The sequence below is a fragment of the Panicum virgatum genome, chromosome 7K, assembly GCF_016808335.1.
Source record: "Panicum virgatum strain AP13 chromosome 7K, P.virgatum_v5, whole genome shotgun sequence".
Classification (NCBI taxonomy): Eukaryota; Viridiplantae; Streptophyta; class Magnoliopsida; order Poales; family Poaceae; genus Panicum; species Panicum virgatum.
In genome coordinates, this window is record NC_053142.1 from 35366379 (window position 1) to 35394303 (window position 27925).

The 27925-nt window shown below is 45.2% G+C and overlaps 4 protein-coding genes across 4 annotated transcripts; 2 read left to right on the forward strand and 2 right to left on the reverse strand.

Annotated features, from left to right (window-relative positions):
- Positions 1 to 400: 400 nt before the first annotated feature.
- On the forward strand, positions 401 to 2269 carry LOC120642319 (30S ribosomal protein 3, chloroplastic-like). Its single transcript, XM_039918778.1, has 2 exons — positions 401 to 797; positions 1736 to 2269. Exons 1-2 carry the CDS (start codon positions 534 to 536, stop codon positions 2015 to 2017), a joined length of 546 nt encoding a protein of 181 aa, XP_039774712.1. The 5' UTR covers positions 401 to 533; the 3' UTR covers positions 2018 to 2269.
- A 7058-nt stretch (positions 2270 to 9327) lies between these two features.
- LOC120642320 (MADS-box transcription factor 27-like) lies at positions 9328 to 16564 on the forward strand. Its single transcript, XM_039918779.1, has 8 exons — positions 9328 to 9641; positions 11588 to 11669; positions 14801 to 14862; positions 15601 to 15700; positions 15783 to 15824; positions 15908 to 15991; positions 16075 to 16229; positions 16319 to 16564. Exons 1-8 carry the CDS (start codon positions 9460 to 9462, stop codon positions 16335 to 16337), a joined length of 726 nt encoding a protein of 241 aa, XP_039774713.1. The 5' UTR covers positions 9328 to 9459; the 3' UTR covers positions 16338 to 16564.
- Positions 16565 to 19002: 2438 nt separating this feature from the next.
- On the reverse strand, positions 19003 to 19820 carry LOC120642321 (cell number regulator 2-like). The gene is made up of 3 exons (XM_039918780.1): positions 19672 to 19820; positions 19229 to 19513; positions 19003 to 19091 (listed from the first exon to the last, which is right to left on the reverse strand). The coding sequence occupies exons 1-3, from the start codon at positions 19742 to 19744 to the stop codon at positions 19003 to 19005; spliced, it is 447 nt and encodes a 148-aa protein (XP_039774714.1). The 5' UTR covers positions 19745 to 19820.
- Positions 19821 to 22838: 3018 nt separating this feature from the next.
- LOC120640180 (formin-like protein 2) lies at positions 22839 to 25931 on the reverse strand (the record flags this gene model as incomplete). Its single annotated transcript, XM_039916044.1, has 4 exons — positions 22839 to 23680; positions 23787 to 24022; positions 24134 to 24327; positions 24439 to 25931. Coding segments are annotated over 4 exons (2589 nt in total), but the record flags the coding sequence as incomplete, so codon positions are not given.
- Between the last annotated feature and the right edge of the window lie 1994 nt (positions 25932 to 27925).

Sequence of the window (27925 nt, forward strand, 5' to 3'; positions counted from 1 at the left end):
TGTGTTTCCGTTCCTTGTAAGCAGGAAATGGTAGTCATATAGTAGAAATGCAGACGCTCTGTTCGCTGTGCTGTGTCTGGTGCTGATTTGTTGTGAGAGAAAAGTACTGTTGGCTGGCTAGTGGCTGCTGGCTGGTGTTGGTTTAGTGTGAGAGAAAAATATTGTTGGTTGGATGCAGCGAACAGAGTGAGAATGAGCTAGTGGCTGGTGCTGATTTGTTGTGAGAGAAAAGTACTGCTGGCTGGTGTTGATTTGGTGTGAGAAAAATATTGTTGGTTGAATGCAGCGAACAGAGTGAGAATGAATTGGCCTGCATTTCGCTGGATGTAAGATAAGATGTAGGGCCTGCGTTAAACAGGCCAAGCCTGTAACTGGGCCTAGCCCCAGTGATCATCCGGCCCGCCGTTTTCCCATTTGGAGTCGAGCAGAGTTGCTCGCTCGCTCACTCGGGAGGAGAAAGGGGAATGAAGATAAGGCTCTAGCGCAGCTTCGTCTTCCTCTTATCCGTGGAGGAAGAACATTGGTCCGACACCATGCTCCCAATGGCCGTCCACCCAGCCACCACGCCGGCCCTCGCCCCGCGCGCCCGCCTCGCCCCGCCCAGACCTTCCACCTCCCTGGCCGCCGCCTCGTCCTCCGCCGGCTCTCGCATCGTCCGTTTCGAGACCAGGAGGCCGCCCCCTCGTTCGCTCCGCAGCGTCTCCGCCGCCGCCGCTGCCGACGCCGTCGAGGCAGAGGAAGAAGAGGTGCAACTAGGTGGAGGCGGGGATGCGTTTTACGAGGAGGAGCCAGAGGAGGTAATGGTCTCCCAAACCCACCGGGATTCGAGGATTACTGGCCCCATTCGTTGCCTGTTACAGCCCTCTTATACAGTAGAACTGTAGAGGAGTCGTGTTTCATTGGTCTCTCACAAATGTCAAGAATCTCAGTGAAACTCAGCTCCAAATGAATTAGACCCTGATTCGTCAATTCTGGTCTTGAATCGGTTAGGCTCAATTCAGTAGAACATCAGTTTGCGCCTAGGGGTGGTAATGGGCCATGACTCTAGTGGCCTCTTCATAGCCCAACAAGACTCTTAAATTATTTAGTTCAAAATTATATAAGATTAGAGCCGGCCCTTTTAGGGCCCGGTCCTTAAATTTTCTAGATCAAAATGTTGGGCCCTTTACCACCCCTATTTGCGCCTAGCTATGAATTTGGTGTCAGTGGAGTCACAAGTCACAACTGATAGAAGGGATAAATCAGGTTAACTGAGCGCGTTAGGATATGTTCTTTCGTAGTTCTGAGCTTCTGCCGAGTATGATTTATGCTTGTGTTGAAAGTAATGTGAGAGTCTTTTAAATGAGCTTGATTTGCTGCCATAGCTTAGCTGTACAGTCTGATGCACTGAAAATGTTCTGAATGTAGTTCGTAGCCAGAGTGGTATATATCATATATGTATGGCCTTTGCTTTCACTGTTGAAACATAATTGTTTACTAATGGACTAAAATGACTCCATGTTTTAAAAAATTACACTTCAGACTACTAATATGTGGGTTTTGGTGCAGACACACCAATGGTAGCAGCATCATGAAGCTAACTAAAACGGCACAATAGCTTTAACATTTCTTTTTTTTTCTGCTTAGTTTGTGATGTGAACTGTGTTAACACTACAAACTTAGCTTTACTAGGATGGAGGTAATTGGTTTCATCATCAGAATGAAAAATGATATAAATTGAAATCTTGAATGGCAGTATAAGGTGGCGGTGCCCGAGAGACAGGACCCGATGCTGGTACTCAAGTTCATCTGGATGGAGAAGAACATTGGCATAGCACTTGACCAGCTGGTTCCAGGCTATGGCAGCATTCCGTTAAGCCCGTACTACTTTTGGCCACGGAAAGACGCGTGGGAGGAGTTGAGAGCAAAGCTGGAGGAGAAAGAGTGGATCTCGCAGAAGCAGATGATCATCCTTCTCAACCAGGCCACCGACATAATCAACCTCTGGCAGCAGGGCGGCGGGAGCCTGTCAACATGAGTCCCTCACTCCCTCCCCTCCCTGTTCTTCCAGCCTTGCAAACTTGTTTTTTATTGGTCTTTTGACACGCCTTGTCTATTGTTAATTAATGTTGAAGTCACACGGTACATGGCCTTTTAGATCGGTTTCGGTTCAATCTGTTCTCAGATATGGTTTTGTTCATGGAAATGATCGTGTGATATATTGATCTTCGTGAGCTGAACAATTTGGTCATGGAGTGGAATGACTACTAATGGATAGATTTCATTAGAATTTCAGTCAGTATTTTTTTGGACCAATGCAAGCAAGCCACATAGTCAGATATAGAAAGTGCCAAATAAAAATGGGGTGTTTTCTTTGTGTCTCAGTCAGTTATTACATTGTGAGCATCAAGATATAGAAAAATGACTAATTTCTTGTGTGACCGACAATGTTTTAAAGCAAATGTTTTGTGAACCGGCAAGAACAGATAAAGAAAGTGAACAATGGTACTCTTAGGCCAATCTCAGTGGGATTGTCATCGACATAATTATCTAGACTGGAATCTTAAGAACTGTGCTAGTGGAGTGTCATGGTGATGACATTCCTCTCACATTATGATACTCATCTTTTCTCTCTCCTCATGCTATTGGTATATGTTAACAAATTTAATATCCATGACACTCTTATAACACTCCCACTGAGATTGACCTTATGTGAGCACTAGATGCTTCTTTGATGCGAAGACAAAAGTGATTTCCACATCACCAAGAAATGCAAACCACTAACATCATCTTAGCAACACAGGGGAAAAAAGTTCACCACTGTATATAAAATGTAACAAACAAGGGCACATCAACTAATTTTGGAAAAGCCATGGATGCAATCACTTTTGTAGAGATATAAGTACTTCTTTGATGTCAGTTACGTTTTCAGATCGCTTTTACTCTTTTGATTATCACAAATCCGGTTTGGGCGCTCAACTAGCATTGGAAATCAGGTGTCAGACTGAGGACTTCTTTTTTATTAGCACCCTCGCACGCCCAGATAGAAATTGATGGGACTCTGGAATCTTTACGTTTGCCGGCGCGGCGACATTTGACGCAAAACGGCTAAAAGGAAGCCGCGAGTTGAGGAGGTCTCTATTGTCCGTCCACCAACGTTTTGATGCATCGGAAGGAGGAGGAGAAGAGGGCACACCGCAATGACGGGGATCATATCACGGGATGGCTTCCTTGTTCGGAAGGAACGATGTCGAGACATCATGGCGGGCATGCTAGTTACTATTTTTTTTTTTTTGCAGATAATGGATTGCCACGCGGTCAGTGGGCCTCAATTCAATTCCTTGCTGGGTGCCTCTCCCTAAGCTTTGGGACGCCGCCAGTCAACCTCTGTCCGACAGGGTTGCCGTGGCCGGACGTGGGAGACGCAGGCTCGTCACGCGCCGCTGCCGGCTGCCTCGAGCTTCCGCCTCCCCTCGCCGGCTCGCCACCTCAAAAGCGGCGAAAGGATCGGACAGCGCACGGGGCAGGGGCACCTCATCATCTCGCCCACGGCCGGCCACATGGGACGGGCCGCACCTCCTAGGTAGGGGAGGCCAAGAAAAAGAAGTGGAGGTCGCCTTATCCGGTACAGACCGATTGGTCAATTGGCCTCAGAAACCGTTTTTTCAGCAAGTAGTGCGTCGCCTTCAACCTCCAGCCCGAGGAGAAAGAGACAGTTTCTCGCAAAGTGTTGCGCCATTTTGCTCGAAAGCTGAAAACCCTGTGGAAAAGACGACGGGGCCTTGCCTGGAAAGGAGGAATCTGCCGCATATGGCAATGTCCCCGCACGGCCGCGATCTCGCCGCCCTGCCGTTTTCTGCCCGTCTGATGATTGACGCTTGTGGCGGCGCCGGATTAAAGAATGGCGGCGTTCTGCTTGGCGCGATCAGGTGGCCGAGGTCGCTGGTTTTTAGGTGGTTGTCTGCCGCTGGCTGAGTCAGCCGGCCTCAGACGGCGCGGCGGCAGCGCCGCGTGGGCGCCCACATGCGCGCACGGGCTCCACTCCACCGGGGAGATTGGATCGCTGCCTAAACCTAGTCTCGGCTCGAGCTGCCATGTTTAGTAGCGCATCAAATGCGAAAGGCTGCCTTACGGATCTACGCTGTCGTTGAGAGAGATTTTCTGAATCCACAGGTGGTAGCTGGTTTAGTTTGAGCAAAAGCAAGTGGGTGTGTAGGGTTTCGAGCTCGAGACTCGGTTTGGACGATCCTCCCAGCTTTTATACAAGATGCAATAGCCGGTAGATTGAGACAATTTACAGATTTTTTTAAGTTTTTAAGGTTAATCGAAAAATGACTATGAGTTGAACTATTTGAATTAGGTATAACTTTTATTTAGTATATTTTTATTATCTCTAGGTGATGCAAATGGGGTGAACAAAAATAAAGATGGTCGAGGATCTCAAATATCAGCATGCATTAACTTTGGATAGGCCGAAATTTAGAAGAGATCTCCCCAGAAACTGGGCCCAAGACTAGAGTCACGGCCGTGCTGGCGGTCCTAGTGGTAGATCCGCCCATGATATAGAAAACATGTAAGAGACGAGACAACACATTTATGCACTTACTTGGGCTCGCTCGAGCACAGTTCTATAAATCCAAAACTTGGTCCAATACGAATGCGCTCGGCGGTGTATATTATGGGCTTTCAACCCAAGCTTTGTCCTGTTGGAACAAAATAAAAATATGTCCTATAATGTTGAAAGTTCAAACATTTGTCTCAAGTTCATATAAGTCTCATCCACACACATACAACAATAGAGATGTAGTACCAACTAAGAGTGCCTAGCCTATGAACTTGAACCATTCCTCTAAAATTGAAAACCTCTCCAAGAGCAATAAGCAATAGAGAGGAGAATTGCTTGCTAAGCAATCTTATTTGTTTGTCACGGATACAGTTTGAGCACCTAACATACTTCTAGGACTACTAGAGACACATTTTTGAAAGGTAAATTTAGATTAGTTTTACCCCACATGGCGTTCTTCTCATTTACAATATGTTATAAAATAGTTGAATTAGATGAGATAATATGGTTATCCCACCAAAATTCCTCCTTTTTAGGTCAAATATGGCACCATATCCTTGTTTCAGCTATCTTTGGTAGCTTTATTAGTGCACGTATCTCTTTGTTGGCAGATAAGTCCTCTTTATGTGATCGAGATGAATGAATATATGGACAAGCAAAAGTCTTTTTTCGAGCAAAATAGTCTTGGATATTGATATTATATTTATGATCAAATTACTGCAATTTAGTCATTCAAACCCCTTGAATTTAACACGCACCCATGCAATGTAAGTCCTTGTGCAAATGCCATACCATCCAACTGAGCTATATAACATACACGGGTCCTTCTTATGGATAACAACTAGGGATGCAAGTCCCATATTTTTTTGGATTATTGGGTCGACCCAAAATTTGATAAAATGAATTAGAATAGCAGCATGCTACGTAATTAATTTAGAAGAGAAAATGAACTAAAATGAGAAACCCAAAAACACCAATGGGTACCCACTTGTATCCCTAACAACTTGACTATGCTAATTTGCTTTGGGATTTAACAGCTTGACACATCCTATAATGGAAAATATATCGGTAAGACAAACATGCAAATAATAAATATCTGCGTTACTTAACTTCAGTAGCATATTGACCACTTTCTGGCTTAGAGTATACGCAGCGAAAGTCTCATTTATCTCTACACTAGAACTTTTCATTCATTGGTACGGTTGGTAGAGATTTCTGGCCTGGTCTATCAACATTTGAAACTAAAAAAAGTTTGTGTAGTACACATATTAAAAATGATGTGGCCTTATTAGCTAGAATGGTTGTTCGAAAACACATTGCTATGTTTTTTTTTGGAATAAAGTTTGTAGGTCATTTTATCAACAACTAAGGCATATTCATTTTAATATATTATATTACATACGTGATGTTTCCAAATAGACTGCTCATGTACATCAGAATAAAGTTGCATACGTATTAGAAATGATGAAGCCCATATTAGTCGGCTCACATAAGAATGTCACTTCTACAATAATAACATTATTGGACCCCATATGAAAACAGCGGCATAGCAACAATTAACCTATAAGATAGTGCAAAAGACGGAAACAATCTATGAAATCTTCCTTTCTAAGAATGAAAAGGAATAATGCACCCCTGCCCCCTAATACTGCTAGACTGATGAAAAGTAGAAATCCAGATGTCCATAAATGCAAAATCCAGATTAAAGCAGCCGACAGCTCGAATCTCCGACATGTGATTGTCTAATTTCACGCTAATATTTATATTATCCTTCTTTATTGCATCCTATGGTAGCCACCATGTGTAGCAGCTATCCTTGGAGAGACTTCCCTTCAACGACACCTTGTTGGTTATGTGTGGTTGGGTGGCATTTCGGAACCCCAAGCTTATCTCCACCTACAAAGCCACGTCGTGCGACTTATTCAATTCGCTCGACATAGTTATTTTATATAGTTCAAGCATCGGACAATAAACATATTATTTTTTAAAGAATTAACAATGTCATGATTACATATTTAAGTTACAAACACTGCTCCTACTTGCCTGTACCTTTAATCTCTCGAGGGCCAGGACCAGGACCAAAAAGAACGTTAGCATTCAAACATAGGAAAACAAAAGGTACCCTTGCTTGTGCTTCGCACCTGCAGCCTAACTGAATCAACCGATAGCTGCTTTTGCTGGACAAGATCTTGCTTTTAGCCTGTGGCAGGTAGGGTATGATTGACACTTGGAATCCAATTTACCGTGCAAAGTTACCAGCTCCCGAAAAAGCCCCCCTCGTACTAGACTACTAGTACTGCTGTCCTGGTGGGATGATCCGGCTGCTCTGTGCGAGTGCTGCGGCCACATCGGGAAATCTGTATCCTATGCTCGTTTGCTACGCCGAAACATGGGATCACTGTGTGGCAGCATGGCCCTCACATGGTGGCCGGATGGCTTGCATCCATGTCATCAGCCAATAGAAGACCGAGGGCTTCTTCGTTTTCCGAGCTGTTGTGTCGAAGTTACTGATGACCGCCACAGTTAGCTGTTGGGGGCGACGCTGGTGCCGTGATCCACTGATGATCCTCTCTGCTAAGCTAGACCAAAGTGTGTGGACCGTGAATGTCTTCTACGGTTCTACCTCTGGTTGCGATTCCTAAATCGGCAAACGATTCCGTATGTAGCTAGCCAGTCGTCCTACTATAGGGATGGTTGACTGGTGTTGATAGTTCAACCAAAAGAACCCATAGACAGTATAATTAGTCTGTTAAATATTATGAGCTCTAAATGTAATAATATGGAACTACCAGTACTAGGCTACTTCTTTGATAGCATTTGGATGGAAAGAAGATCTATTTCCAATGAAACTGTATATATATATACTTAGATAACAAAAGTGTACTAGAGGCCTATCGTGCTACGCCACTAGTAACGAGACAAATATAAACACTTTCATTAAAACTATGGGCTAATACGGTCACATCGGTTTCCGGTATTGTGGGTCCCATATTGCATCAGATGCCGATTAATTTAGTCTAGCGGTTCTAGAACTTATCGGAACACGCTAGAGCGATCATTTCATTGATGCTTCCTCATAAGCAATCATTGCTATAGAGAACTACCAAAGCTATATTGAACATCAAATAATCATATGGCTTTATGGAAAAAATCATTATATGTTTCAATAAATCCGCATTTTAAATTTTTGCATATAATTTGGAAACAAAATACTGTGCTTGGCCTTTATCTATCAGAAAGAAATTTATCTACTCATGTGCGATGCCATGTCATCGATCCGCATATCCGCAGCCATCCACCAATCAACGCTAAGCACACGGATTGTGTGCTTTCTCAGACATCTCCACGATTTTTCTTAGCCAGCCACATTGTTCCCTCAACTCGCTTTGTTCAGCAAACAGTTGTCCGGCCAGATCCAAACCACAGCCTACTTGCCACTTACCCTAGAAATTGTCCCGCACAATTCACCAGCTGCTCGCTCTCGAGTTCCTCCATCTAAAACCATATCTATTGTGGGTTATGATGAATTATCAATAATAACTTTGTACGTGTAGTTGTAGTATGACTACAACAGTTGATTTAGAATGCTCAAATTTTAGTGAGAATGGTTTGTGCTAGTTTTAGTATGTTATAACCACATAACCTGAGGCTCTCACTTTATTACACTACCAAAAAACAAAATATATTTTACAAACGATGCTGGCTCATTTTTTAATATTTTTAGAGAATTTATATTCTAGTTGTGAACGCTCAACCGGCACAAATGTTAGTCGTCCATACCTAACTCAGGTTTATGTGTGAAGCAGGATCGATGAACACCAAGCTGCTTGGGCTGAAAAAACCATGCATGCATGCCTGTATTGGCTTTGGCTCACGCGACAGCTCTCGCTCAGGTGGTGGCGCGCTCACGTGTGCATGTCTCATGCTTGCAGCTTCTTGGCCTGCTAAAACTTGTAAAGTCTTTAGGCAAAAAAGACGGACCTAGTGCTTCTCTACGGTTAAGCCACTGCTTGTCCTCGATCAGTCAATCCATTGATAATAATATATCAAGTAATAATCAGTGCTCCATCTACCATCATGATCTGTAATTGATAAAGCTTTATATTTTTTTTTGCGAAACACATTACAAACTAACGCTCACATTACAAACTAAGGCTCACATGATCTGTTGTTGATAAAGCTTTATTTTCAATATCTGACCCAAACCTTGTTCAAAATGATTTTCTTTTCTAGTATGGAGGGAGTATATATGATGCAAGCGTGGATGCACATGAGTGCGCATTTCACCACTTCCTATACTACAAATGCTGAAGGTGTTATTAGTAGGAAAACAAAGGTGTTAAGAGAAGGTTATAGCTTGATATGTGATGATGCTGAGGTGTGACGTTTAGGCACAGCATAAGATATGGGTGCATTTGGCAATGCGCGTTTACTTTTAACTTTTTGTGCGCCTAACCAATTTCAGGCATCCTCCCTTTCTTTCCAGAAGCTACCAAGCCCCGTGGTTACCACCATTAATTTAGCATTTCCATTAAATTAACCCATCCTGGCGACCCTAGCCAATGGGGAGGGAAATCTCGCCTCCTTGATTTGCTTGCTAAATAAAGGAAGGAAAGCAAACTAAAGGAAAGCCAACTTGCAAAGCCACCAGCAAAGGACTAATCTCTCTCTCGTCTTCTTCCACACCTCTGATGCCCCTCCAATAATTTGCCTATCTGGGGAACCAGCTGGGAGCCCTCTCCATCCAGAGCTCCGGCAGGCTGGGTTCTTTCTTCCCATCTCTCTCTCTCTCTCTCTCTCTCTCTCTCTCTCTCTCTCTCTCTCTCTCTCTCTCTCTCTCTCTCTCTCTCTCTCCCTCTCTCTCCCTCTCTCCATTACTATCCTTGCGTGCCTGCAAGATCAGCCAGAGCTTGAGGATGGGGCGGGGCAAGATAGTCATCCGCCGGATCGACAACTCCACGAGCCGGCAGGTGACATTCTCCAAACGGCGGAACGGGATCTTCAAGAAGGCAAGGGAACTCGCCATCCTCTGCGACGCGGAGGTCGGACTGGTCATCTTCTCCAGCACCGGCCGCCTCTACGAATACGCCAGCACCAGGTTATAACTGATTCCATGGAGTTCTTGCGTACTAGCTTTTAATTTGCCTGTATTTCGGCCTGAAATTTATGCTTCGTTTTTATTTAATTAGCTCCAGACGTATGTGTGTATGTGGTTTCTGCTCGTCAAGTTTCATTCTTTCTGGAAAACTTAATTATTTGCACTTACTTAACTTGAATCAAATGGAGTTCCTCGAGCTACTACATATGTAAGTTTGCAGCCGCTGCTGGCCAGTGGCCATACCCAGAGTTCGGCGAGCTGAGAACAATTTTACAGTGGTTTATATGGACCTCTTTACTTCAGGTTCAGAATAGCTTTTCAGATTTTGATTTACCATCTTTTCAAATTTGATTTGTTTTCATGTCATTTTTAAAGGATATATATATATAATTTGAATTGCCAAAATTCTCCCATCTTTGTTTTTCTCTTAAAGTCAACTAGTACTCCAACCATATGGCAATCACTGCCTCTAGTCAAGGCGGGGTTATTAGGGTTGTGGTTTGCTCGCGCTGACCTTAGATCTAGAAAGGTATCTTGCATGCTTTTGGTGGATTTATGCCTAGAGATGGGAGGGATAAGGAGGTCGATTGGCGAGTTAGATCAAGCACTCCAATATCATCGGATATAGCGGCTAAGTGTGGTAGATCTAGCGGTGTGGCTATCAGAAACACGAAAAAGAGAAGAGGATGCGAAGCATGTGATACTTTGTTGCCTTGTGCACGGAAGAGGGCAAGTTGCATATGCTATCATATAATTGGAAGCATAAGAGGAGTTGGTTGTGTTCCACAACGATGATGCTAGGGGCGGAGCTGCCCTTTGTTGTCAGGGTCTGCTCTTTGTTGTCGGGGTCGGCGGACCCTGATAGATTTGTGCAAAATCAATAGAGATTATTATTCTATACTATTTTTAAAAAAACAAAGACCCCGGTATGCAACACACAAGACCCCAATGCTATTTTGATTGGCTTCGCCCTTGGATGCAGGCTATATTCTTGGCGGTAGTGAGGATTTAAAGAGTAGGAAAAAGTCTACATCACCCCCTCACCTATGGGGGTGAACTATATAATCCCCCAACTATGAAACAGTTTATATCACCCCCTGAACTTTTCAAAACCAGTCAAATTACCCCCTAAAGCAGTTTTAAAAAATCATAGTAAATCACATAAAAATCATAAAATGGAAAATCCAATTGTGTTAGACTCCAAATGAGTAGATCTACACAATGAACATATAATATGGTATGCTTTAGTATATATTTTTTTGCTATAGTTTTAAATCTATACTTTTCTTCATAGCTGTAAAAAAATGTAATAAAGTATACCATATTATATGTTCACAGTGTATATCTACTCATTTGGAGTCCAACACAATTGAATTTTCTATTTTATGATTTTTTGTGATTTACTATGATTTTTCGAAACTAATTTAGGGGGTAATTTGACCGGTTTTGAAAAGTTCAGGGGGTGATATAGACCGTTTTATAGGTTGGGTAGTTATGTATTCCAATCCCCATAGGTTGGAGGTGATATAGACTTTTTCCTTAAAAGTAATATGTGACTATGGCACCAACATGAGAGAAAAGGATGAATACTATCCCACAAGGTGGGAGTATATTTAGGTGGTGATAAGGAGAACCATACTATTAGATCTAGATTTAAGATTTTTTTTAAGGAGCAACTATATAAAGGCATATTTTTATGTACTCAATCCACGGTTTTCCGCTAGGTACTGAAAATATGAATATTAGTTATGTACCTCTAGTGTTTATCTATGTGCACATATATGACATTCCTGCGTACATAATTATAACCTTTCAATGGTTTACTTTATCTAAGAAAGTCGAGTTGTCTTAGTAATTAACTCAGTCTGCCTATCTACAATGTAGATAATATTTTTTTCATATTACGCACAATAAGTTTTATTGGTATGGTGTTGCCCTTTGCGCAGCATGAAGTCAGTAATTGATCGATACGGCAGAGCAAAGCAGGAGGAGCAGCAGCTTGTGGCAAACCCTAATACAGAGCTTAAGGTATGTCTTTAATTTAGAAGTGAGCTCAACAGAAATTAGCTAGCTAAATGTTGATCAAATGCATCACATCATCGTTTTCTGCTGATTTTTGTGTTTCTTGTACTTTCTATTATAAAGATTTAGCAAACAAAATCCCAAGGTGTCAACAGTGACAAAAGTAATAAATTAACTATATTAGTAAAGAATATATATATATATATATATATAGCAGACATTGATTGCAGTTTCGTAGCTATAGGCCTATAGTATTTGGTCTGCACTGCACATCATAGTAGAGTAGCTCGAAATGCTGTGCTCAGATCTGAACTGAACCATCATTTGACTAATACTTGAAAGGACGTTAGTACAGGAGCGCTGCATCCACCATATGTGCATCTCCATCGGAAAACTATTTCATGTCTTCTCCCTTGTACGCACGCATCATATATCTCTTTAAAGAAATAGTAAAATGAAAGTCGGTATGTACGAATGTATAGAAAGATAGATATTGCTTAACAGGAAAACATACTTATATGAACATGGCAGTGACGGTGTCCAAAGTTTCACATATGACGGTTAATCGACCTGTTACCACTAATAATAATATAACTTGGAAATACACAAATATGAAAACAGTAATGGACATAAATAGGTAAATGCGCTGACAAGAAAGGCATCTTCTCTTTGCTTCTTTCATCGATCAGTTTACTAACTCTATTATATAAGGCAGATAGCTCGCACCCAAGCAAATAACGAAAATCATTGGGATGATTCAGACAGTTTAATAGATTGAGCAGTAATTATTATCGCTACTGCCATGTTACAGCATATACCATTATCGCTCGTAAATATATATAGTGAGGCCTTTCATCCATTATTGCATGTAAATATATACCTAATTCCATATGGATGTCAGGTAGCATAAATATCGATTCGCTTGCATATATATGGTAAGTATAACACTTAAATGACACAAAAGATAGTAATAAACTTCTTGTGACTCTGATAATAAATGTCATTATACCACAGTACCAAGGAGCCAAAATTTATTCCTCTGGCAGAGGCAATAATGAGCTTAGGCATGTCATATGAAGTTAACGATCTTCATATATGATTGAGCTCTATTGACCCTGTTTGGATTCCATGGCCATTTTTGAGCCCACCCCTTTTAGCCCCAAATAACCCAAAGAGGAGCCAAACAGATGGGCTATTTTAGGTCTATTTGCAAATAGCTCACCCTAAAAAACTATCCCTCTCTAAAAAACTAACACAAAGCCACAAAGGATACAGTTGTTTGAACTTCTCAAACACAGTAATATAGATAAAAGGACCACCATGATAGATACTTGATAGACTGATAGCTTGACTAGCAATGGAACATGGTTTTGAAGTTGTCAAGTCAGTAGCAGATAACCATTTCTGCCCACCTTATGCATGCCGCAACTTTCCTAATCGATACAAATACATAGTATACACTTCAAAATATGTACAGCTGAGGTGAAAATCAGCATTAGTAAATATGTATCTACACTACTACACCTAGGTGACAGGTCCTGAGGATTTCTGTTACGATTATTCTTGCATATTCCTAATTGATATTTCATAGAGGTTGTACCATTTCTTTTTTAAGTGGCAGTCGAGCTCACAGCCGCAACACTTGCACTTGGTTTTCATCAGTATGCATGCCTCCAATAAGGATCTTGTGGTAGTTGTCCCATACATCAGATCTTGGTGCCATAGCCTTCCTCTTCCTCACTTCCTTCTTCTCATCCTGGACCTTCTGCTGCTCATTCACCACTGCATTCTTGTCCTGGTTCTGCTCCCCATTCTTTCTTTGTCTTTAGCATCTACAACACCATATGTATCCCCCATCTACTGATCCAGCAAAATCAAATGGAATCGATCAGCAAATGGCGCATAGCCAAATCACTAAAATGGAGAGAAAACATAGGGAAAAGCAAAGGGAACTTACGTTGGAGTGCTCAATTGGCGCCGCCATTGTACCAGTAGAATTTCTTTCATTGAGGAAACAGTCTGCAAATTAAATGTCCAATTGATACAAACTGTTACTAAGAACAGTAAACACAAATATCACAAGTCCCTTTGAACCTAGCCAGCTGCCCTCCAAGAAAAGCCCTCTTTCACTGAAGGAAGCCAAAGTCTTGCGACTCATCTCAAATCTTGAATACAAACAATTAAAAACATGAAACCACCAAAACATAGAAGTAGTAGAAAAATGAAACACGCAACGGGAAACACAGTAAGTTACCTCTAAGAAAATCCTATAAAACCATAATCTAATATATATGCATGAATCCATACTCTGAAAGGATGAGCGACATAAGAATCCATCTAATTTTATATTGAACTTTGAAGATTATATAACCTATAAAAAATTCGAAAAGAATGAAACCATTGGCAATGTCATGTTTAAGCTCATTCCCTAACTTGTTCGCTAATTCCGTTATGTCCCTCCCTAGCACATACACTTCATTAGGATTTCACACCCTCTGGGATTGATTTAGCTCCATTGAGACATCACACCTGTGTGGAAGAAGCGCAGATAATAGCAAAACATGAGTGTAGCATGCCAATATATGTCCAGCTTGGTGCTCTTAAAAAATGTTTAATTTAAGTATTGTTCAAAATAGAATATCAACACCAAGTTAAATAATACTCTCTCCATTACAAATTGTAGGTCATTTGACTTTTTTGACCCTAATTTGACCACTTGTCTTATTCGAAAGTTTGTGTAAAATATCACTTCTTTTATTGTGGATTGCTTTATCAATACAAGATATTCAAGAATGACTTAAATTTGGCTATGTTTGCACAAATTTTTTGAATCGAACGAGCGGTCAAACTTAAGGTAAAAAAGTCAAATGAACTACAATTTGGAACGGAGGTAGTATATATTTGCCGTAACTGCTTTTTATATGATTGTTGTTTTTTTACCGATCCCCATCTTGTTATTTTGTATAGTTTATAATTTTTTATTGAAATAATGGCATACCGTCACATGTACTTTAGTTATTTCTTAATAACAATATATATTTCACTCAACTGATAGTTCCACCATGCTAAGAAACTTGTTATACATTTTGGCTTCTCTGAATGAGGCATTACTTAACTGTGCTTTTCACATTCAATAGTTCTGGCAAAGGGAGGCAGCAAGCTTGAGACAACAACTGCAGAACTTGCAAGAGAATCATCGGTATGGCAAGAAAACCCTGCAAGTTTTACATATACATGAATCAGAAATTTTTCTTAACATAAAAGTATCGATATAGGAAACATCAGCATGAACATAGATGCATCATTTCTGAATAAAAAATAAACATGTATGTTTCAACTCAATGAAGAAAATCCATTCTGATGTTTGTTTCAAAAAATATATAGAAGTTTAAAAGAATAAGACCAATAATGATGTTGTATTCAACATGTAGAAAAAAATCAGTTCCTCATAGAATGTGCAATTGAAAACCCATAGTCTAGTTTGTAAAGGTAAAACTAGAAAGAACCGAATAAAATATGCCATGATATAGATCTTCCATATATCCTGGCGGATCAACCCAAGGAATGCAGGGTAACAAGAACACGTCCAACACCAAATTCGTTCAGTGTATGAAATAGTAAAATGGTAGATAACAATAAATTTAGCAAACAATTGAGTTTACGGATGTGATATATGTTGTGAGCTTCTGACCCAATATAGTCCATGGTTCAAACAAATATCAGTTTTCACAAACAAGAGAAATGTAAAAGGGTGTAAAGATTTATGACTCATTTTTAACTCACTCAATTTCTAGCCAAAACAGCACTAACGCATACATACCCAAAGGCTGGATCCCTAAAAATAAATGCGATAAGGTCAAGTAATAGATATCAATTACATTGAAATAATTCAAACCCAAAGCACAACAATCGAGTAAAATGGTTTGATTGACTACAGGCAGTTGATGGGACAAGATCTTTCTGGACTGGGGGTTAAGGAACTTCAAAATCTAGAAAATCAACTAGAAATGAGCATTCGTTGCATCCGGACCAAAAAGGTAAGCATGCTAATGGTTTTTATCCTTTTCTAGATTGCCTCATCCAAAATATACAATTGAGGTTCAAGATTATTATTTTCAGGACCAACTCTTGGTTGATGAAATTCACGAACTGAATCGGAAGGTTCTGGAGCATTGCAATATTCATAGGAAATACAATATTTGAGTGGATTTTAGCAAGCTGATTTTGTATTAGCTCATTTGCAGGGAAGTCTCATTCAACAAGATAATATGGAATTATACAGAAAGGTCAATCTAATTCGTCAAGAAAATGTTGAATTATACAAAAAGGTATTTGATAAATCAATAAAGATAATTTCCTACGATATAGGACCCATCTGATGACTGATTGTAATGTATTTCTATATGAACAGCTCTACGAGAAAGAAGCAGCAGGTGAAATCAACCGTGATTCAACAGCACCATACAATTTTGCAGTTGTTGAGAATGACAATACTCCTATTCATCTTGAGCTTAATACTCTGCCACAAGAAAATACTATTGAGCAACCATCGCCTCCTAAATTAGGGTAACCCTACCTTTTCTGCATAGGACCTATTGACTTTGTTCTTAGTTCTTTAATGGTGTTTCAAATTATGACTAACTGAAAGCTTGCAGGTTACAACTAAATCCATGAAGACCTGCTGTATAACAATGCTTATGTTCTCATTGTCCTCGAAGGCTGCAACTCAAAGCAGCCAAAATCTGATTGGTTGTTAACGGGACTAAACACATAGCAACAAAGATAAAGTATGCATGCCATGGACGATTGGCAATGGTAGTGTATATCTTTCCCAATAAGATGCATTTTGTTGAAAAATGCAACAAATGGTCTGTCTTATAATTATTTCACACATTCTGCAAGTTTGTTCGACCAACATGAGCATATGACAATTACTTAGTTCCATATGAAGTTATTGATAAAAAAAAAGATATAAAGTGTGTATTGAGAAAGTTGAAGTGCTGCTTTTAGTGTCTTGAATTGAAAGTTGTATATGCCAGAAGACCATAATGTCACTTTATCCATGTAGTCATTGTAGGATAAATAAGTACCATAAAAAGGATCGACATAAAATATGGATGTTTACTAATCATATTTTTGTAATTTTCGAAAGGAGAATAATAGTTAGACATTCAGCCAGTTACAAAGAAAATAAATGGAAATGACGAGTTGCCATATGACAACTAGGAAAGTATTTGGAATACTGTGCTTACTTTGGGCAGTTAGCAATAATTTTTTTATGGACACTCAGAAATCTATTTCATGTAGCTTGGAAAGAAAACTTTTTAATCATGGATACATCATCATTTACACGTAAAACCTATTGCTCATGCCATTTAGGCTCCTCATTTTGGTCAACTTGTGGTGGAAGCCTTTACTCGAGCCTATGATCTTAAACTCTCTAAAATACAATAGCTAGACAACTATAGCACAATACTTTTATCTCGGATCAGCAAAAATGCTTCTTGATAGATAAAACATTTTTTAACGTGTAGCCATATAGTGAAACTAGATTTTTTTAAGGCCAAGCCCTTATTTGTTGAGGGGAAACGAGTCCAATTTGAAGTTGTTTTGACTAGAATGTATAAACTGGACACACGGAAATGATGCCTAGATTTGTCTTATGTATTTTGATATGGCAATGATAAGTATATTTTCATATGTATATTACATTTCAAAGTTCATGCTTTAGTTGTGTTTCTTTTCCTGAGACATTGTCAATGTCCAAAACTGCACACTGGTGACAACAATGAATTGGAGGATTTACATGCACTGGTCAGCAAAGAGGAACATCCATAGGGTATGACTGCATATACCATTTCTAAATTATACTAAATCACAATCATGTAACTCAATCCATACTGTTCTAAACAGTATTCACGAATGTAAACAAATCGGCTCTTAATAAAGAGAAGTAAGGACTTGAATAGAAACTTGGATCTTTAGTTAATTTATAATACCATGAAACCAGAGTACCTCCACACAAATCATTTACATGTCAGCAAACTGCGAAAATATTAAGGTCTTTGATAAGATCTTGGTATCTTGAGTTCAGCTAAGATGAATTTGTAAAGCAATCCATACATGTACACACAAGTAATAACACAATTTTCAGATATATAACAGGAATAGAGATCAAGTAACTTATGAATTTTTCTTGCAAGGTATGCAGTTGTTGCCTCTAGCTTGCCGCCTCCACTTGCAGCAACTATATGAAAAGGGAGGAGAGAAAAATATCAGATTAAAAGCGTCCAGTCTAGTATCTTTTTCTTTTACAGTAGTGTTTGCTAACGCCATGAGCAGTAATAAAGTGCAACATGATCCAAAAAGAGTAGTTTAAAGTGCCAGATCCCAATATTTTATTTAGCATGTCTAAATTTTACACTAAGGTTAATGGAGTTTTTTCATTTTTTATATTAAGGTTTTCTAAAAGTTGCTATCAAATAGTAAAGAAAAAATTAGAAACCTTTCAATAAAAAGGAGATATTTACTTAGGCATCAAGCAGAAGAGAAAATCTTTAAAATAAAATGTTTGTATAAATTACTGCAAACTATATGTCTTTTGCGCTACTGCATAAATCTAAAATTGAACATGACACAGTGGTCCCAGATTCCAGAGGAACTTAGTATATTGGTAGGTTTCATCACTATTTCTGGTCTCAATTAACAACTATTAAAACAAGCGAATGAAGCATTCTCAATATACTAATAAACTGGATAACGAAGGCTATCCAACTATCAAAAAAAGTCTAATTTTCAGCCTTGAACTACAAAACCTGATAACGGAGGGCATCCAACTGTCGAAACTGAGTAAGTTTGGCCCTTTGGGTGGTTTGAAAGGTGATTTTTCAAACTATTTCCATGTGGATCGTTAGTTTGGGAATAGCACTATTCAGCATTCTCGCAAATCTTGCATTAAAAAATTAGGCACTCGAATCATCTTTCCAAAAAAAAATTAGGCACGATCATAGCATTGTCACTGTATGGTCCGATATGCAGTGATTAAAAACACATACAGTTAAAAACTCTCCACATAACTGACGATATATTATTGAAAAGAGGAAAAAGGAATGGAAATTTGTCCACATAAACAGTAAATCTACTTCTATTATTCGGAAACAATTAAAAAGAAGCTAATTAAGCATGGATCTTAAGACAGTGATTGCGAACGATTCGTTACAACACCGAATACAGGTGGGAAACACGCAACAAAGATGCAAGTACAGATAGAATAAGCAAGTCGGAAGGAAGCTTGACACGGCACGGATGGCCCAGCTGCATCTGCCACTCATGCGCGGCGCTAGCGCGACATCCCGGGGTTCATGTGGGGCGGGGCGGTTGCTGCAGCGCCGCCTGTTTTCCCCATCCTCTCCATGTTCTCCTCCCATCCTGCGTTGCATACGAGAGCACAGTTAGTTAGATACGAGGAAGCTCATCAGCTCAAGGCTCAAGCTCATCATCAACACCCACCGTACGCTCACGGCCGGAAAGCTAGGCACGCAGCACGTGTACGGTCTACGGTGTACCTTGGGACATGTCGAATCCGCGCGCCTTGAGCTCGCGGTACTCCTGGCAGAGCGCGCAGGGCTCGCAGCAGAGGTGGACGCACCAGTCGGCGCAGGGCTTGTCGGCGAGCCCGTAGCGGGCCCGCAGCCTGGAGCGGTAGCAGCAGGAGTAGAGGCAGCCCAGCCCCGCCGCCGCCGACAGCAGGAGGTAGAGCGCCCCGCTCGCGCAGCAGGAGGTGGCCCCCTGGTCCACGATGCCGGCGATCCTCCCGAATGTGACGCACGGGCAGAAGAACGTCAGGCAGCCTGCGGGGATCGGAGCAGTGCAAGCAATAGTAAAGCAGCGCGTGAGGCATCGATCGATCATTGCGGCGGCGGCGAGCTAGGCTCGATCGCGAACCGAGCAGTTAGATAGCGCATGCACGGTTGTTGGGTTGACGTTGAAAGACGGAGACGAGACTTACAGCCGCCGACGTCGTCGAAGCAGTCGCAGAGCCCGGAGGACCACGCGCCGCCCGGCGGCGCGCTGTTGGCCATGGCGACGACGCCGCCGGAGCGCGCCTTGCTCTCTGATGGCTGCTAGCAGCCTAGCACTCGGTGAGAAAGCACAGGATCGGAAGCGCTCGCGCGCTGCGTTCGCGAACCGGGTGGTGGCGGGCGCGGTATTTAACCACGGGGATCGGCCAACAGCTGCCGTCCGTGCCTGCGTGGGCCGAACAACACCGGCCGCTGCGGCGCTTGAGCTGTTGCTAGGCACAGCCGTGTCAGTGTCGATCGAGGTCGCTGTGCCTGCTGCCGTCGACCGTGACGACGGCGCCGGGATATATATAACCCGCCGCTTCGAGTCGATCGACGAGACGACGACCACGAACAAACGAGGAGTCTGCCCGGGCGTTAACGCACTGCATTGTGCATTCGATCACCCGCGCAGATCGGATGACGGAGATGATTACGACGACGCGCGGTGTCCTACTAGCAGCGTTGCATCCATAGACGGACATGTCGATCCCCGATCCGAATCACGCAGCACGAACGGCGAGTCCCGCGCCACGACAGGGCCGGAATTGGCGGTAAAGGGCTCCAAATTTTAATTTAGATAATTTAAGAGCCGGACTCTAATTTTATGCTATTTTGAGTTAAAAATATATAAGGATCAAGTTAGATTATAAAGAGATCACTAGGACCATGATCCCCATTACCACCCCAGGTCGGAGAGAGGCTGGTTCTATGCCTAGAACGGGCCCGGTGTGTGGCCCGTTACCATCACTAATAATACTTTTTGCGTTCGGTAGCCGTTGTTGTAGCATAGTACTCAAAGCAACAAGGAACACCCATTCGAGTAGGAAAGAGGTGTGCTTTTGATAATCACCAAAAATATTTTGATATTTGTCGGGTACCATAATTGGGGGCACCCTGATCATGAGTCAAAACGCCCCAGAATAACGCAAACACTTGGCCCAAGTCCTCTTCAGGTACGGGAAGCCCAAGTCACACTCGGCCCACGGCCCAGCGCCACGGTACGACCCTTTCGAGGCCTCGCCAGCCGTGGAGCGAACTCCGCCTCGCTCGAGGGTTCCCCGCCGAGGCCCCTCGGGGCGAAGGCAATCTCCGCCTCACTCGAGACCCCTTAGCCGAGCCCTCCGCTGGGCCTCGGCGCGGGGGGAAACTCCGCCTCGCTTGAGGCCACCATCGGCAGACTATGGCAGCGGCTCAACCACCCGACGGGACGGGGCACATTTATTCGCCAACCACTCCACGGAATGGGGCGGGAGTTAGGCGGCATCAGCCGGCGTCCCTTCCGCCTGTACCGGCCCCTGTGCCGCTATTCTCGGCACGGTGCAGGCCTGCGGCGCCCTGTGTGGGCTAGCCTGACACCGCCTCGTCACTGTACCACCTACACTTTGTACTTTCCTCCCCTGCAGGACCCTCGGCGGGCATGAGCGACGACCCTCGGACGCGGTATGGCCCTTGACCGGGGCAAGGCCGTGGACTGCGGCGCCCTCGACGCCCTACCTCATCCGACGCGGGCACTGTACGTTCAGCAGTCACCACCACACTGTCGACTGGCGCCACAGGATACGGACGCACCCTGGGCGCAGTCGGAGGATTCGCAAGGACGACGACCATGCCCGACATCATGCTCTACAGCACTCGGCGACAAGAACGACCAACAGTTTTCCCCCGATCCGGGGAGAAGTGGATAGCCCCGTAGATATCTCACACATGTAACCTTCCTCGTTGAGTCTATAAAAGGAGGGAGAAGCACACATACCAGGGGAGAAGCCAAGAACGCACAGACACACGCACGCACACTCACTTCTTCAGATATTGTCACTCGCCTCAATCACCTCTAGCACACCCTGGGACCTGGGAGCTTCTCTCCCTCTCCCGCACAAGCTTGTACCCCCTACTACAAGCACCCCAGTGCAAGATAATACAGTACTCCTCTCCCTGCTGGACGTACGGCCTCTACGACCGGAACCAGGATAAACCCGGTGTCACTGTGTTCCTTCTTGCATCAACTATCTAGAGACTAGGGCACGCAACATTATTACTAGTTGGTGCTAGACCGCAAGGTCCGGACGCCGATAATATTAAAGATGAAATTGGTAATCTATTAGAGCACCTCCTATTACAAAAGAATACTTTTGTATTGGGAGGTGGGATGAGTAATCTCGCAGAGATGCTCCAACGTGAAGCGATGGGAACTCCTCCAACATACTTCCTTCATCCAAAAAACAAATCATCCTAAAAATTCTATGACAAATTAAAAAGAAGGTAAAATGACTATGTTTATCTCTATTTATTACCCATATTTGGTATTAATTGATTCTTCATGCACATACACTTTCTAAATAGGGTAAGGTGACTTATTTTTTAAGACAAACATTGAATCAATAATGACTTTTTTTTGGACGGAGTGAGTAGTTCAAAAACTATTTGGCCAAATTTTAGGATAAATTATCGAGAACGTAAAATAACTATATCTACCCCTATTTATTACCTATATTTGAAACTAATTGATTCTTGCATACACGTACACTTTCTAAATAGAGCAAGGTGACATATTCTTTAGATGAATTTTGAATCCTAGTATGATTTGTTTTTTATGGAGGGAATAGTGCAAAAACTATTGGGCCGGCCCATCAAAGCTGACTGCTGGGTATGGGCCAAACGAGCAACCCAACACCGGCCCCGCGCTGTGAGAAAGAGAGGAGAGGCGGGCCTCGCCGGCTCGCTGGGCCTGGAAAAGGGATATGGCTGGCGACAGACAGCACTACTGGGGTCGCCCACACGGCCGCGGGCCCTGGCCCCCTGGATCGCTCCTCGAGCCGACGAGCGCGAGCACGTGGCGGACATAGCGGCAGAGAAAACGAGCAGGGGTTCTGAACCGAACGTGGCGCTCTGAAACTCGGCAGGCGACGCATACGAATTCAAATTCCGCAGGGGCAAAAAAGTAAGCGCATGGAGACCATTGTGGATAAAACGAGGAGCCAGACAAACGGCAACTTGTGTCGCACAGATCTTGGGGTGGTCAGGTGTCCCATGTTTGAATTCACCCAACCACACATCTCCACGTTGAAGCTGCTAGATTCTCCTAAAGCTATTTTGAGTATCAGATGCAAAAAAAAAAAAAAGCACCATCAGATTTGAGTGACTCGCCAATTGCTGTACCGTCCACAGAATGCGCATGAAAATGAAGAAGAAATAAGCTTCTGATCTACAACGAATTCATTCCTAACGATCAAGAACAGCGGCGAAACCAAGAATTACAGTGGTGTCCCCTTCCCGTTTCCGGAGTATCTGTCATACAGTGTTGCCCGGGGCACCATTCGGTCCGTGGCAGCAGCCCCTGCTGGCTCCCCTCACCTCCTTGCACGCCCTCTCCAGCATGGCCAGGAAGTCCCTGACGATGACGAAGATCCGGAGCGGGCTGGCCTCGTCCCTGCCGACGTCGCCGTGGTAGTACTCGGTGATGTCCCTGACGTGCGCCAGGACCCGGCACTCGCCGTCCTCCAGCACCCGGATCACCTCCCCGGCCTGCGCCACGAAGGGGGCCATGAGGGCCACGAAGCACCGGCCCCGCTCGTCGCCGGCCAGGTCCGCCCCCACCACCGCCCTGATCCGGGACAGCCCCTGCGAGAGGCCCGACACCGAGGTGGTGAGCACGTCCAGGTCCACCGTCGCCGTCCTCCTGACGTTGGTGAGCTCGGCGGCGAGCCCGGCCGCGATGTCCGGCGCCGCGCGCGCCGCCGCCGGCTTCTGCGACCGGATCATCTCCTGGACCACGAAGTGCAGCAGCGTGGTCCTCCCGTCGGCGCCCTTCACGTCGGCGAGCTTGAGCAGTGTGTCCAGCTTGAACGCCATGGCGCCGCCCCGCGCCGTCCCGACGTTCATCCGGTTCCCGGTCTTCAGCACGGCCTCCAGCAGCTTCAGGAACAGCTTGCTCGACATCAGCTCCCGGCACGCGTCCTTTCAGACAACAAGAACAGCATCGTTGGCAATAGTGTTAGCACAATCCGATCACGAGATAATAATCAATACACCGGCCATCTGCTTATCGGTCTCGCTTGCTTACCTCGAGCATCTCGAACGACTTCCTGATGTGGCTGACTTCGTCGGCGAAGGTCTCCCGGTACAGCATGGCCTCGACGCGCGCGAACGCGCACGGTATCGTCAGCACCACCTTGAGGAGCCTCTCGGCCGCGACCAGGCTGCCGACGTCGCCGTCGTAGCCCTCGAGCTTGTCGACCTCCTCCTTGGTCGGCGCCATCTTGATCAGTGCCTCCAGTTGCTGCACGGACAGGCCGTTCCCTGAACCAACCAACACGACCAAGAAGACCGTGCCCAAAAAAAAAAAATACGAGTCAAGGATCCGCGTTTGTCCAGATGCATCAGGCCGGGGCAGTTCATTGGAGCACTCACCGTGCATCAGGGCGGCGTAGATTTGGTCGGCGGTGGCGTTGACGGCCTTCATCAGGATGGTCATGTTCTGCAGCCTCTTGGGGTCCAGGACGTGGTGCCCGAGCGAGGGGCTCCGGTTCTGGGCCTCCTCGTGCCTCGCCGGGCACCTCGCGCCGTTGTATCCGAACAGCGACTCGATCATCTGCTCGTCCAACCTGCCAACAAGCACCAGCAGGCAGCGACAGCGATTACCATTTCGAATTCGTTCGTGGTCACCAATCAGATGGGGAGAGTGCGCAGCAAGAGAGAAGGTGATCGAAACTTACTCGAACGAGCTGGACCGGATCCTGTCCCACACCATCCGCCGGTTGGGCGCGGCGCGCACCTTGTCCCAGTGCAGGGGCTTCAGCTTGGGCAGCGGCGCGCCGTTCTTGCCGACGACAGGCGCGCTCTGCCTCAACAGACCCGGCGGCGCAGGCGGCGGCGGGAGGGCAGGGCCATTGTGTCGCTGCGGTACTAGCAGTGCCGGCGGCGGCGGAGGCGGCGCGGGGACGGCCGGAGCCGGACCACCACAACTTGACTGAACGTTCCGTCCTCGTGGCGCCATCAGCGGAGGTGGTGGTGGCGGCGGCGGTGGGGGCACGGCCGGATCGCCACAGCCTGTCTGGACGTTCTGCTGCTGTTTTACCATCACCGGTGGCGGCGGCGGCGGCGGTGGAGGTCGCACTGGTTTGCTACTCGCGGCGTTCGAGCTCGCGGTGTCCACCTCTGCTTCTTTTGCGTGGAACGCGCTGCCACTCTGAAACTTTAGAGACCTGACGGACTGAGCAGTTGTCTGGAGCTCGTGATCATTGAGCGACTGGGATGTCAGCACAGACGCCGACGAGCTCGGGGAACGCGCGCGGCGGCGCCGATCCTCGCTTCTCGGCGTGCGCGGGCCCAGCGGCGAGAACGGACTCGCGAGCTTGCTCTTGTCCGCCGGCGTCGTCGGGGCGGAGCCGCGTCGCTTCGACCGGACGGAGGGCGACGGCGACGCGCCGTCGGCCTTGGTGAGCTCGGAGTAGGAGAAGTGCGACGAGTGGAAGCAGCACGAGGAGTGGACCGAATCGGCGCCGTCGTCGGAGCAGGCTCCGCCGCCGTCCTCCTCCTCGCGCTTCGGCTCCTCCTCGTCTTTAGGCCCCGCCTTCCCCCCGCCGTCGCCGCGCCCGGCGTCGTCGAGGTACGGCTTGATGGCGTCCAGGTAGAACATGCCCGGCGCCGGCTCGAAGCTCACCTTGTTGGTGCCGGCGTTCGGGTCGGCGCCCCCGCGCTTCCCCTGGAACCTCCTGCACGTCAGGAACACCACCAGGACGGCGAGGAGCACCAGCGCCGCCCCCGACAGCGCGGCCGCCGCGGCGACGACGACCAGCTGCATGCTTATCTTCTTCTTGCCCCCGCGCTCGCCGTCGCCTCCCTCGCCGCGCGGTGGGCTCCGGCTCGGCGCCGTGGCATTATTATTCCCCCTCTTGTGGCCGTGGGCGACTTTCCCGGGGACCGGGAGCCGCGCGTCCTTGTGGAGTAGAGGCAGGCCGGCACGCGCCGGAGCCGGGGCCGGAGAGACCCCATGTCCATGGGCCGCGTGAAGCTGCTTCTGCCTCAGCCCGAGAGTGTCAAGACCACGCAGCACCCTGAACTTGGCCTCGCCATTGCCAGCTTCCTTGGTCCTGCTGCCACCGCTGCCGGTGATCGAGAAGACAAGGCCGGCGCCGCATGCGATCAGGAAGAGGCAGAGCAGGAGGCGGCGGGAGGGGCTGGGCATGGCGGCGGGTATCAAACCATTTCAAGGGGCCCGGGGGCGGAATGGATGGATCGGTGGTGGGAAGATCAGAGGAGAAAGCTGCGAAGGTTGCGAGATACAATCATCGCAAGAAGGATTGGCAGCCAGGCACGTACGCGGGCGCGGCAGAGCTAGGCGTCAATGCCACTCCAAGGAATCGCTATTCGCTAGGCGATGGCTGGCAGGTGCACGCGGCAGCGCAGTGACGGCATTGTTGTTGCACGTACCTGCCCGTGCGCTTTTGCATTACTGTGTCCATGCACCCGCGTCCTCGTTTCCGTCTTGTTGGATACTACTATACTAGTATCTCCGAGCTGCTAATTGCTGACCTTTCATCGTGAAAACTCCACGGGATTTCTTTTCTCTGATGATTTCAGAACAAGGTTTGCAGATCAGAACTTAGAGTTCAGAAAAGACTTACCTGAGCATGCCTCGGCTGTCCCTGAAAATGCTACGTACTACTGCTCCTGCAGTTTTCAGTTAAGCAGGTGTTCAGTTCAGTGTTAAAAGTACAGCTAAATCAGATAGACACCATTGGCAGGTTATCCGATACTGTACACGATCCGTTACTCCTCGGGTTGTGTTTAGATCCGCAAAAAGTGGTAAAAATGGTCACATCGGATTCTGTAGCACACTGTAGCATTTTTCGTTTGCTTGTGGTAAATATTGTCTTACCATAGACTGACTAGGCTCAAAAGATTCGTCTCGCAACGTACATCAAAACTATGCAATTAGTTTTTTTATTTATCTACATTAAATACTCCATGCATGAGGTAAAAAATTTGATGTGATAGATGAATAGTGAAGTTTGGAGAAAAAAAATTTTACAACTAAACACAACCTCGGTTTCAAACCAGTAAAAAAGTCGATTAGGTACGGAATTTCACACCATTGTCCCCTCCTGTTGTATCTGTTCACCTGTCCCTATGTTTGTTGTGTGATCTGCAGACTTACCCCAAGGCTGCACCGGTCCCCCGCAGCAGCATTACCCCCCGTCGTACTGCTGGTCTCGGGCATTTGTTTAGTTCCCACCCAAAAACATCGTAAACGAAAAAAAAACATCACATAATATTTCGACAAATGCATGAAGTACTAAATGAAGTCTGTTTACCAAACTTTTTACATGGATGGACTGTAAATCGCGAGACGAATCTAATGAGCCTACTTAATCCATGATTTGCAACATTGATGTTGCAATAACCATCCGCTAATTATTGATTAATCATGAATTAATTAGCATCATTAGATTCGTCTCACGATTTACAACCCATCTATGCAAAAGGTTTTGTAAATAAAATTCATTTAATACTTCAAATTAATAAGATTTCATCGCAATTTTTTTTTTCCAAAACATCTAAACACAGCCTTGGTCTTACGGCGATGTCAGGAGTTGTATTTATATAAACTGTACCATACCCTGGCCCTAGCAGCCCGTGTGGGGTCCTGGGTGTGGTTGGAATTGAGTGCCGCCAGAGGGCCTCAAGCCATCTGTATGATGGGAGTGCCAATTTCTGGCTCCATGTTCATCCGGATTCATGTTGTTATTGAGAAAAAAGGGGCAAAACCGTAAATGAAATTGGTAGTAAAAGAAGGCGCTGTGAGCACACTAGAGAGAAAACAGGATGTGCAACATTAGTTACTCCTTCTCCAGCTTCAGCTTTTAAGCAGGAGTAGTTAACACTTAACAGTAGTGTGTGCATGGACAGACTTTTAAGCAGGACAAAACACAGAGCAATAACACACAACTCATTGAGAGCCAAGGGAAGCTCACGTACTGTAAGCAAAGACATGCGCACAGGGGGGTGCCGATGGGGATGCCCCCCTCGACGACTTGAGCTGATAGAGAGCGAGGGAGGATAGGAGTATAGGACACTGTCCCATCAATGGTAACAGCAGCATCAGCAAGCAATTGCTGCATGATTTGGTGGGTTACCAAACCCGCCCTTGGCATAATGGCATTGATGGCAGTGAAAGTCTTGCGTTTTGCAGGCAGGATG

What these genes read in the sequence shown, in the direction of transcription:
- LOC120642319 (XM_039918778.1), top strand. Translation starts at nt 534, where the DNA reads ATGCTCCCAATGGCCGTCCACCCAGCCACCACGCCGGCCCTCGCCCCG. An exon ending in ACGAGGAGGAGCCAGAGGAG is followed by an intron (nt 798 to 1,735) that starts GTAATGGTCTCC and finishes CTTGAATGGCAG; the next exon opens with TATAAGGTGGCGGTGCCCGA.
- LOC120642321 (XM_039918780.1), bottom strand. Translation starts at nt 19,744, where the DNA reads ATGGCCAACAGCGCGCCGCCGGGCGGCGCGTGGTCCTCCGGGCTCTGC. An exon ending in CTTCGACGACGTCGGCGGCT is followed by an intron (nt 19,514 to 19,671) that starts GTAAGTCTCGTC and finishes CGATCCCCGCAG; the next exon opens with GCTGCCTGACGTTCTTCTGC. An exon ending in CGGATTCGACATGTCCCAAG is followed by an intron (nt 19,092 to 19,228) that starts GTACACCGTAGA and finishes TATGCAACGCAG; the next exon opens with GATGGGAGGAGAACATGGAG.
- LOC120642320 (XM_039918779.1), top strand. Translation starts at nt 9,460, where the DNA reads ATGGGGCGGGGCAAGATAGTCATCCGCCGGATCGACAACTCCACGAGC. An exon ending in ACCCTAATACAGAGCTTAAG is followed by an intron (nt 11,670 to 14,800) that starts GTATGTCTTTAA and finishes CACATTCAATAG; the next exon opens with TTCTGGCAAAGGGAGGCAGC. An exon ending in TTCACGAACTGAATCGGAAG is followed by an intron (nt 15,825 to 15,907) that starts GTTCTGGAGCAT and finishes GCTCATTTGCAG; the next exon opens with GGAAGTCTCATTCAACAAGA.